Source organism: Notamacropus eugenii, chromosome 3, assembly GCF_028372415.1.
Source record: "Notamacropus eugenii isolate mMacEug1 chromosome 3, mMacEug1.pri_v2, whole genome shotgun sequence".
NCBI lineage: Eukaryota > Metazoa > Chordata > Mammalia > Diprotodontia > Macropodidae > Notamacropus > Notamacropus eugenii.
Genome location: NC_092874.1, coordinates 311,046,197 through 311,058,446, shown reverse-complemented (window position 1 = coordinate 311,058,446; position 12,250 = coordinate 311,046,197). Strand labels below are relative to the sequence as shown.

The 12,250-nt window shown below is 38.2% G+C and overlaps 1 protein-coding gene across 8 annotated transcripts in view; it reads left to right on the top strand.

Moving 5' to 3' along the window:
• Positions 1-12,250, top strand: part of FOCAD (focadhesin) — a 341,519-nt gene that overhangs the window by 279,485 nt on the left and 49,784 nt on the right. For all 8 annotated transcript variants that reach the window (XR_011964355.1, XR_011964354.1, XM_072596662.1 and 5 more), the window contains one exon: positions 4,407-4,496. Coding sequence is in view for 6 of the 8 variants with exons in the window: in XM_072596662.1 (XP_072452763.1) it covers positions 4,407-4,496 (90 nt within the window). In the remaining 2 variants the exon portion in view is untranslated. The remainder of the gene's footprint in view (positions 1-4,406; positions 4,497-12,250) is intronic.

Here is a 12,250-nt window from a genome sequence, read left to right as displayed (position 1 = left end):
AAAAAGCTGAATTAAAAGATTAAGGCAACCTATCTGACTGTGGTTGACCTATAGATAGAAAATTTGGTGGGTTTAGTTCACCGAGATTTATTTTTTAATTACATTCCGACACCAGGTTAAGTTTTAGAGTCTATGAAGTATGGCTGGACCAGCTAGAGTGAGTTTTGTTATTTCTTTAACATGGTTCAGTTCTCCTTAGGAGCCTACATTCACCTAATAGTAAAGTGATGAAGTTGCCTTCACATGTGAATTGGAAGACAGAGAAGACATTTTTTAAGCCTTAAAAATTTTATAGAGGTAGTATAACATAGCGAATGTTGTTGTGCATTGAGTCAGAAGGACCAGACTTGAGATCCATCTCTGACGCTTATTAACTTACTGTGTGATGCTGGGCAGGTCACTTAACCTCTGTGTGTAAGAGGCAGTTCTCCAGGACCAGTCTTCAGTATTAGGCAGATTGTGGTCTGTTTTGCTGGAGGGCTTTCCTCGTGCTAATGTTATCATAGATGTAAAAAATTTCAAAGTGATTTCATTTTACAGCTTTGAAGTTAATAGCAAGAGTCATCATCATTTGTTTTATGGTTCCTTCCTTTCTTTTTCTTCCTTCCTCCTTTCCTTCCTTCCTTCCTTCCTTCCTTCCTTCCTTCCTTCCTTTCTTTCTTACCTTCCTTCCTCCTTTCTCTTTCTTTTTCTTTCTTTCTTTCTTTCTTTCTTTCTTTCTTTCTTTCTTTCTTTCTTTCTTTCTTTCCTTCCTTCCTTCTTTCCTTTTTTCCTTCTTTCTTTCCTTCTTTCCTTCTTTCGTTCCTTCTTTCTTTCTTTCTTTCTTTCTTTCTTTCTTTCTTTCTTTCTTTCTTTCTTTCTTTTCCTTCCTTCCTTCCTTCCTTCCTTCCTTCCTTCCTTCCCTCCTTCCTTCCCTCCTTCCTTCCCTCCTTCCCTCATTCCTTCCTTCCTTCCTTCCTTCCTTCCTTCCTTCCTTCCTTCCTTCCTTCCTTCCTTCCTTCCTTCCTTCCTTCCCTCTTTCCTTCCTTCTTTCCCTCTTTCCTTCTTCCTTCCTACCTTCCTTCCTTCCTTCTTTCCTTCCTTCCTTCCTTCCTTCCTTCCTTCCTTCCTTCCTTCCTTCCTTCCTTCCTTCCTTTCTTTCTTCCATTTCTTCCTTCCTTCGCTTTTTCCCTTCCCTCTTCCCTTTCTTACCTCAGACACTTAACACTCACTAACTGTGTGACCTTGGGCAAGTCACTTAACCTCAATTGCCTCATCCTGGTCATCTCCAGTCATCCTGATGAATACCTGGTCACTGGATTCAGATGGCTCTGGAGGAGAAGTGAGGCTGGTGACCTCCCTCACTCAAAACAAAGTCAAATGCAAGTCATGTCATCATTTCTCTGATGGTATGGTCTTCTTCAGCAATAAAGAACGAACACACGCTTCTTTCCTTCCATTTCTCTTTCTTTTCAAACTGGGTCTGTGATTTCTTCAATATAAAGAAATCTTTGGAATTTCCTCTATTCTGAAGATCAGCACCTTCTCTTCAAATTAAACTTTTTTAGGCGGTTCCTTGACATGCTTCTAAAAAGTTACATGACTTCTCCAGGGTTATTTGGCTAGAGTGTTTGATCTAGAACTTGAACTCAAGTTTTCCTGGGTCCCTTTGAGGCCAACTCTTTCTCCACTATACCACGCTGCCTCTCTTTCTTTGTTATTGTTCAGCTGTTTCAGTCATATCTGACTTTTTGTGGCCACATTTGGGGCTTTCTTGGCAAAGATACTGGAATGATTTGCCATTTTCATCTCCAGCTCATTTTACAGAGGAACTGGGACAAACAGGATTAAATGACTTACCCAGGGTGACACAGCTAGTGTCTGATGCCAAATTTGAACTCAGGACTTCCTGATTCCAGACCTGGCATTCTCTCCACTGTGACACTTAGCTGCCCCTCTCTTTCAGGTCTCTTAAAGCAACATATCTTAAGATTAAAACTATTACTCATCTCTGGGCAGCCCATGCTAATTGGTGGCTTCTATATTAAGATGAGATGCTCAATGACTTATTACTAAAGAGGATTATGTTCTTATTGTTTTATGGAGATAGCCTGCTCAGAACCAGTGGCCTTAGAGTAGACCCTGGTTCACATAGTACCTTCTGCTTCTTCATAAGCTTGCTTCACTTGTATTTGCAAGATATCTTGGGAAAGGAAACAGTCTTCCAGAGGCAAATGTATTAATGATAGCCAGCACTTGTTTAGTTCTTTAATGTTTTCAAAACTCTTTACAAATTTTTTTTCATTTTATTCTCATCACAACTCAGAGGATGTGAGTAAGGGTATAAATGCTATTATTATCTCTATTTCACAGATGGGAAACTGAAGCAACAGGTTATATGACTGCTAACTGTCGGAACTCAGGCCTTTCATTCCCCAAGTCCAGTATTCTGTCCTGCATCATCTTTGACGTCTCATTTTTAGGATAATTACAGATTTCAGACTGCATTGACTTCACTGCTCATGTGTTTCCCTTATTTAATACATTCTTCCTTTTCCTTCTGAGTATGAATATTCTATCATTCTAGCTAGAAATGTGATTTTTAACTCATCTTTTCTAATTTCTGGAAGCAAGCTCATCTGAAGGACCTACATTTTGGTTCTAATCCATCTTTTTTACCTTCTTGCTCCATAAAAAATGAATGAAACAATTTGGTGTATGTAGTAAGCTATATAGCAGAATAATCCCATTTTTCTAAAGGCAAAAGACTTTGAAGGCTGTTGTCTACATATAATTACTGAGTAATATCAAATGAGTTGCATGAAAGCCAGGGTTGCCTCTTGGGGGAACAGGGTTGGAACACAATGTTAACTATCAGGAACAAAAGTCAGTTTCATTTAAAGATAGTTCTGTCAACAGAGCAGAAGCTTTTGCTCTGAATGGTGAGGGCTGACTCTATGAAAGAAGGCTCCTTAAAATTTAAGCACTGTTCTGGAATTTATTTAGAAAATTTATTTAGATACTTTAGAAAAGTATCCAAGTTGGACTCTGAAATGTTGCACCAAAACCTCCTGAGGCTATCAGTTGATTGTAAATAGGATTTACAGGTTGGGGCCCTTGAGAATTCATTTAGGATGCTCAACAGTGTCTTATTTTTAAAAAATCAACAACTTAAAACTTACTTAATTCTTAATTAAGGGTATGGAAAACAAGGAGAATCAGAATGTGCTGAAAAATGAAATACTTTGCCTCAAGCAAAATCATCTGTTTCTTAGACTGTGAATAAATTACTAAGAATGGCTTTGTGAGTGATAAATTACAGTGAGGACTGTAGGCAGGCATAAGAGTAAAGCTGAAAAGACCCCTTGATAATATAGGTGTTGATGAAAATCCAAATCCTGGCCTAGAAGAAGGCAGTAAAAAAATATTTTTAGTTTTTGAGTTGTCAGGGATGACTTAATACTCACCAATACTGTTCTTGGAACCGTATTATAGAAGTTGCAAGAAGTTGAAAAGCAGAGTTAGATAGGTTATTTAAATTTTCAGTTTTTCCCCATTTTTCTAAGGCTTGACTGCCATATTAAAAGTTGAAATTGGCATTAGTAGGTTTTATAGGGAAGGGAAAGCATGGGGTGGCTTGGGAAATGTCAGCCTAGGGAATTTGGTTAATTCTGAATAGCATTTCACTTAGAGATTAGTTGGCTTACAGGTTGACTTCTACTTTGGTCTTCAGATTTCAATGATTTGAAGCTGAATAAACTGCCACCCTCCCCCTAAATGGAGAAGTAGAGCAAAAGTAAGAGCTTGAGGGTTTATTGGACTATGTGAAACAAAAAGATACAGCATGGCAAAGTGGAGAGAGGACTGATTTCAAATAAACTTGAGTTCTGCCTCTGACCCATACTGACTATGTGACCTTGGAGAAGTCCCTCACCAGTTGCACCCAGAAACTGAAAAAATCACAAGCCCCATTTGAAAGTAAGAAAAAGGAAGAGAGAGAGGGACAAAGGAAGGAAAGAAGGAGTCATAAGAGCAAGTGGTGATGACATTATTTATTTCATGGTTGTAAAAATAAAATAATTTTGAAATTTTTAAGATCTATTTTCATTAGCATAGGGCAACCTTCTGCCAGCATACAGACTGCAACCTGTCTATTTGTTAGGAGAGAAGTCCTGGGAGTTAGTTACCTCTGGCACACAAGATGAGTGGCTTCTCCAGAATCATATAGCTCATACATCCTATGAAGTTCAGATGGATTAAGACCTCCTATATGATTCTCTCTTTACAAAGAGAACTGGATTTGATTGCATAGGAAAAATTGTTTTTTATAGCCATTTTAACTCTTTTAGCAGAGAACTGACAGTAAATTGTAATTTATAAGGAATATTTAAGTAGTTGAATGATTTTCAATGATTCTCTCCCTTCAGTGATGTATCTGGCCAACAGTTGAACCTTCTTCTGATGACATCTTTGGATGCTTTGGAAAATTGCTGCTTTGATACCAGTCTTGAATACAAGTATGTTATTTATATTCATTCCCTCTACACCATGAATTTCAATGCTAAGGATTTCCTGTGCTGCTGCAAGTCTTGCATGTTGCGGTAAAAACTGGTATAGGGGTCTGTCATTATTAGGAAATTATAAAATTTTCCTTCTACCAGTTTTTAGACTATAATAGCCACCATAGGGGGTTGACTTGTATAAAAAGATTTGTACTTTGTGGGAGAGGAACATAGAAGTTTGTTTTAACTAAATTTTCTCTACTCATATAATCCCTTTCCATTCTTTTCACTCAAAAGTACTTACTTTTTATACTTCATTATGGCTTCTTGAAAACTAGTCTGGGCTTTAGAGTATGAGAATTCTATAGAGTCCTTCAGTTTGTAAAAATACATATATTGTAGAAGGACCAAAACAGGAGCAAACCCTGCGTGGCCACAAGTTTTCAGCAAACTCCCAAGATCACCATTCAAAAATTTATTAAATTCTAGTCAGGATGGGGTGATATAAAAATACAGTTAAATCAACGTAAGTCCTTCCCCTTCAGGGGCTTTCAGTCTAGATAACCATCCTATGGACTGATACATTAAAATCAGACAGAAGAAGGAGTAATGGGCAAATAGATAAATTCAGTTTTTCAGTTGGGAGGGAACTGGCAGAGTGCAATGGTTGGGTGGTGATTTTAGTTGTTGCTTAAATGGAGTTGAAATTGAGAAACTGTCATTACTCTTCTAGTTTGATAGATTCCATGGAAGAACTGGAATTTTAGGGATAGTTTGAGTAAGAGTATAGAGAGTGGAAGCTTCATGAACCAGGCAGGTAAGGTTACTAACAGTGTATTCTTTGGTATGAGAAAAGTCTCTAGAGTTTAGGAAGTAGGATTTGAGAGCATAGAATTTAGAGCAAAAAGGACCCTTAATGCAGCATCTCTTTCATTACACCACACTGAAGAGTATTGAGTAAATATACTTGAGTATAGTGTAAAGCTAAGGATTATAGTCTTCATAAGGAATGCCTTTTAGAAATTTGTTTGTAGATTCAGATCATCAGGACATTGAGTCTTGTGACTCAAAGTACTTGGGTTCACTTTGGCATCTTGATAATTGAGTTATATGGGCAGTATTTACATAGCATTTGATCTTCCCAAGGTCTACTTGTTTTGTTTAACCCACATAGAAGTCTTCATAGTGTCACATCTGTAATTCATTGATTTGTAAAATTGAAATTTTCTTCTGCATATCAGAATGTGAATAACAGCCCTTGAAAAAATTCCAGTATGGTATATATATATTTTCAATGGAAATTTGAGTTCAAATTCAGCAAAACATCTTTTAACCAGTCAGTCATCAAGGATCTATCAGGTGCTTACTACGTACCACGCACCATGCTAAGGAATCAGGATACAAAGAAAGGCAAAAATGGTCTCTGACCCCAGGGAGCTCACATACCATTAGGAAGACTTTTATGCAAACAACCATGTCCATGCAAGATAGATGCAGGGTAGATGGAAGGTAACCTCAGAGGGAACACAGTAGCGTTTTCATGTCCAGAGTATCACGGTGAATACTAGTGAAGTAAGATATGATCTTTGACTTCACCATCTGGTAGGGGAAAGTGTATACAGTAATTTTAGTGCAAAAGAGAACGTTAGTGCACACAAGATGTACAAAGGAAGCATTGTCAAAGTCTGAGGAAAGGTGATAATTTTCAAATAGTAAGACTTCATGAGGGAAAGGTGGCATCAGAAATGTTTCCTGGTGGGTATGTGGGATTTTCGCAGTCTCAGACTGGGGTGATAACAGTATGATGACATCTGAAGCAGTCTGCCTGATGTGTGAGGGAGAGCCAGGAAAAAGTTCAAATCCATGAAGAAGGAAGAGAAAGCTAATATTTCATCTTTATAGGTGACAGAGGGTGTCCCAAAAGATTTCGTACAGATTTAAGAACTTTAGGACTTTCAGGGACACCCTTCATAATGTTCTACATTTATGAAAGGCTTTATATTCGTTATCTCATTTGACCTTTATGATTAACCTCTTAGGTAGTACAAAATATTATCCCTTTTTACAGATAAGGAAATTCAGTCTCAGAAAAGCCCCAATGACTCGGTCAAAATCGCATAGTTGGTCATCGGCGTTCTGGACGTAAACCCATCTTCTTACTCAAAACTCAGTGTTGTTCTACCACAAACCATGCCTTAGTAAAATGATTCATATTCATATTCATATTCTATTCATATAGAATGTAGTTACGTCTCTTGGGTCATAATAATAATAACAAAAAATGGCATTTATTTAGTGCTTTAATGTCTGAAAACACGTGATTACAAGTATTATTTTATCCTCACAGTAACTCTAAGAGGTGAGTGCTGTTATCATTTCCATTTTACATAGGAGAGAAATGAGACACAGTCTGTAAACGTTAGATACCTGTCATACATATGTATATGCCCGGCACGGTGCCTGGCCCAGTGTAAGCATTTCATAAATGATTCTTTTTTTCCTTGTCTATGCCAATGAAATCCTGTCCAAAATGAATAAATAAAAAATATAATTGCATTGTTTTTCACCTGTTTCAGTTGTGTCCAACCCTTTGTGACCCCTTTTGAAATTTTCTTTGAAAACTGCAACCTCAAAGGCCTGGGAGACATCTTAGCCTGTCCTCAAAACCTTCGTTGCTTGTTTCCAGTCACACCAATCTTTTCCCCCCTGAATTCCTGTCATAGTCAGCACTATTCAGTTCAGCCCTTAGTTCTTGATTGTTTTAGGTATGTGTGTATGTATTTTTCATATGCATGTATACAAACACATATATGTATATTATAATGTATAATATATTGTGTAGAGGTGTGTTTAGGGAAAGCATGATTAAATCAAAAAAGCAATTTAAAACCTGATACTATGATATTTTATTGTTTTCCATTAAAAAAATATGGTCTACCACAAAAGATACCTCTTCATCCCCTTTGGGCCATTGTGTGCTGGTCAGCTCCAGAGGATGCAGTTCTTTAATAAGCTCCTGATAACAAATCATGTTATCCCCCATTTGAATGAGATTGTATGAATCCAGGAAGATCTTCTCTTTAGTGAGGTTGCAGGAAGGTTTCTATGAAGTGTTTAATAGACTTGAGAGAGAGCAAGAGAGTGATTTCAGAATTCACCCAGAGCAAATCTGGCATGCTTCAATAAATGTGCTCCTGCTGACGTAACTGAGCACCTGGGCTTTTAGCAATCATAGTTATATGGCTTATAGCTTACTGCCATCTACTGGAAACTTAATATGATACTCTTGGTGCAGATATACCACTTGAATCTAAATGGAAACAAGAATTTTACTACAGTGTTCCTTGATTGAAGTTATGCTACTCTAAGAGTAATAGCCACAACCGAGCCCAGGAGTGGCAGGAGAATCTCTCTCCCCATCTACACTAAGAAGATCTTCTGCTGTGGACCAGGCTCAGTTCTGGAGGAACTCTGCCTTCTCATGAACTGAACTAGCCTCTTTTTTCTCATACTTTTCAGCTCCCTGAACCTCTACCCCAGTACCCTGGGACTGATTTAGTTAAAGTGAGGTTTTGTTTATAGCCAGGATCTGCCCAAAGTGAGGGAGTAGAGAGAGGTACTTGGCATATACTGTGAATCAGATAGGGGGCTGGTATTTAATCCTTACACAGAAAAGAAATGCTCAATACAAAACACTCATAACCACCCACTGACAGAAAGATTTCAAGGTTTCTGTAACTTATTATAATTACAATGCAGTTTTCTTCTTTATGCTCTGAACTCCTTGAGGGCACAGCTCTTTATATCCTGTGGGCAATGCCTGCCCACGTAGTAGGTACTTAATAAGTGTTTGTTGATTGACTGGCTGAACCCATATATGGCTTATTGTATGTACTTTGTTGCATGTTTTCTACCCCATTAGATTGTGAGCTCCTTGTGGGAAGGGACTGTCTATCTTTTGCCTTTTTATCCCCAGTGCTTAACACAATGCCTAGCACATAGTGGGTGCTTAATAAATGCCTGTTGGTTAGAATGACTGACTTTCTTAGAATACTAAGACTTTAAGCTCTTCAGAACATACAGCAGTTTTGAAAGCTGTTAATTGGGCTCTTTATATTTTACCTAAGTTCTGAACTGTTTCCTTCAAAGTCTGTGTCTTCTGGCAAACCAAGCCAGAGTTGGGTTTATGTTCTTTTTGATGTTTATCTGCTCTGGAGTAGTTTCTGGGAGTTCCTCCATTTAGCAGGAGCCAGTTTCTACAAAAGGACCCAGGACTACCAGACCTCTGAATGGTCTCTAAGCCTGGACATGCCCATCTCAGCCTTGATACCTATTCACTTAATATCAGGAAACATCAAACATAAAAAGGGCAGCCTGTAACCTAGGATCAGGCTTACCTAGAGAGGAAATGAACTTTGGCCATTATGCATTTGGCAATTCACTGTTTTCAAGTTATTTGCGAAAAGAAAAGAATGCTAGGAAAAATTATCACCACTGGGGGATCACTTCCTTTTTCAGGGTGCACTGAGTCTGCTTTTCTAGCTCAGCAGCCAATAGAAGATTGCTTCGTCATTTCCCAAGCACCAAGCCTTGCTCAACTCTGAGTCACACTCATAGCCAAATGGAAACAGCTGGGGGTTAGGTCATCCCCCAAACACCCAAGCCCTGAACTAACACATGTGCTCTGCCAGATTTAGAAAGGATGCTTTTGTGCATGCTCTGTTGTGTCTCTATCCTATCTGCTGAATTGAGTACGTTTTGATTAATTCCTTATTGAGCCTTTACATAGATACATTACTGGCTTATTTGCCAAGCATCAGAGGGTTAGATTGATGTTCAGACCCTTGCCCTTGTCATTTTGGAAAAAATTGTTATTGTGTCATATGATATTAACTGTGCATGCATGTAAGGATTGCACAGCATTGTCAGCCCTTACAATTCTTTTGCAGAGATGATGTTTTAACTGACTAAACTGACTCCTTAAATGGTTATTGGCCTATTATCTGGTAGTGTGAGACTTGGATCCTTATTATTGTTAATTAGGATTTTTATAGTACACTCAAGTTAGCAATCATAAGGTCCACTATTATCTGTTTACTGTACTTTCTCTGACCATATTTTCTCCTTTCTAAGATGCTCATTCATCAGCACATAGCTGCTCTTTGTTCTTGTGGGACACAAACATTTGTGAAGAAAAAAATCCATCTAACTTGTGTGTGGACTGGCAAAAATAGGAAACTGAGGATGGAAACAGCCAACTCAGTACTGATGTTAAACTGAATGCCATAAGACAGAAATAAAGCCCTTACGGTATCAGGGAACTTGAAATTAGATGAGATTAACTCAGAAACCAAGATTTGAAGCTATTCTGCTGTACCTTATGAAAGATACAAGATAAAGGCACAACTTAGAAGGTCTAGATAAACATAACAATAATCTATTCATTACAGTCATAGTAATGAATGAATGATTTCATGGAAGGAGATTGCCTGAGAGAAAAAGCATAATTTGTTGAATTTTAGGTAAATAAGAAATAGAAAAAAACATCTATGGAAGTAAGTTTTAGATCATATATACCCATTTCATATCGGGATAATGGAAATTTCAATATCAGTTTCAGATTTTTCTGTAGGAGAGAATGCATCTTGGACATTTATTAGTTTGTAGGGAAGTGAAATGTTTTTTTTTCTAGAATACTGTTTCTGAAATTGTTCTGCAGAACCTTTGGGATTCTGAAAAGTAATACAAGTAATTCCAGGAAGAAAGACTCTTTAGCGGTAATCAGACATATCCTTTGACTGTTGAGGGAATAGCACTTGGTGTCAACATATTTGGATCAATTTCCTGTGTATTTTGGACAGCATACTTTTATTGGTGATATTTGATATAAACATTTTCCCCATTCCTTTGTTTCTCTTCTAGTGCTGTATTCTATTGATTTTATTTGTGAAAAGCTTTTAAATTTTACATAATCTAAATTGCCTATTTTATGTTTTATGACTTCCTTTGATCAGTCAATAATTCTTCCCTTAGCCACAGTTTTTGCATTTGATCTCATTTACTTACATTAAAAAAAAATGTTGTGAACTTTTTGATTCAGGCTACGTACTCATTTTGACCCTGCTGTAGTATATGGTGCAAGATATTGGACTAAACAATTTCTGCCAAATTGCTTTCTAGTAGTTCTTATCCTCTAGTACTTCAAGCTCATGGATTTATCAAAAATTGAGCTGTTTTCATTTGCCTCTCTTTATTTTGTTCATTGTTTCCATTGCCTTACTTTTCTGTTTGAAGTATAGTTATGTATATGTGTGTGAGATTGCATTTGTTTTGATCTCTTTGGGAGGAAATTCCATCTGCCAATACCATTGACCTATTGCTACCTGCACATCAAACTTTATAGAGTTGCTTTGTACACTACAAGGTCATATGACTTGCCTAAGGTCGCACATAGTACATGTTGGAGAGAGATAGGTCTTGAACTCATGTCTTCTGAAACCCCAAGGCTCGCTGATTTTCCACTACTCTTAATTAGCTTTGTTCATTTAAAAATATTAGGTACTTTTATTTTCTTCTCTTTTTCTTAATCAGGTCAACTAATAGTTTATCAATTTCAATTAGTATTCTTTTTAAAACAATAGTTCTTGGTTTTATTTATCCTTTTCTGCAATAGTAACCTCAATGAAGGAATATATAGCATCATTATAAAATTTGAAAATGACCCATAGGTAGGAGGAATAGACTAAATTGCAATTTTAGGATTCCAGAAGATCTTTTTGGCCTTCAATAATGAACCAGGTGTAATAAGGTAACATTTATTAATATCAATATGAAGTTCCATAATTAGCTTCAGACAGTTAACTGAAGATTAACTAGATTTTGAAGAAATAGCTAACTCACAATGTGTGTGAAAATGTACTGGGTGTTTCATTTGATTTCAAGCTGAGTCATTTAATAAAGAAACATTTATTAAGCACTTACTGCGTGCATCGGCTCACTGTGCTAAGTACTGAGGATATAAAGAAGGGCTATAAAGCTCAATATTGCAACATTATGATAAGCAAGTTAAGAAAGTTAACATGAGGGGCAGAGCCAAGATGGCAGACTACAAAGACACACTTACGCAGGGTCTCCTCACACAGCCCATAAAATATCTATAGAGAGGGACTCTCAAAAAGTTCTGGAGCAGCAGAAGTGGAGAACAACAGAGTGGAGGAGATTTTCAACCCAGGATGACCTGAAAGGCGCACGGAAACGTCAGTTGCACCCGATGCGGAGCAGAGCGCGGAACCTGCGCAGCACAGAGCAAGAGACTCTGGTAGGAGGACACCTCGGGGGCAGAATCTCCAGTCACAGCAGCGGGTCCTCAGATCCCTCAACCCACAGGCACCAAAGGTCAGTTGACAGGGTTTTGTCAGCTGGCCAGGAAGGGAGAAGGGCCTTCCCATAGGTCCAGCAACAGGCAGCAGCCACAGAAGCTACACAGCAGCCCTTATAGAATGCTCCATTGTTGGAGCATAAAAACCCCTGGAGGCACTGAACAGCTGAGTCTTACCTCAGCCCTGAGTAGACTCCCTGAGGCAGCTGGTCTTTGCCTCACGCTGAATGGTGGTCCTGCCCCCACAGCTTGACTGAATCCCAGCTCCCTAGTCCTGGCTTGGCAGAACTGGAGGCCAGGTAGCTGTGGAGAGGATATTCTGCTAAGATTCTGGGCACAAAAATCCTTCCCTGTGCCCAGACCAGCACACGCTTGATTGTGCCACCTTGGA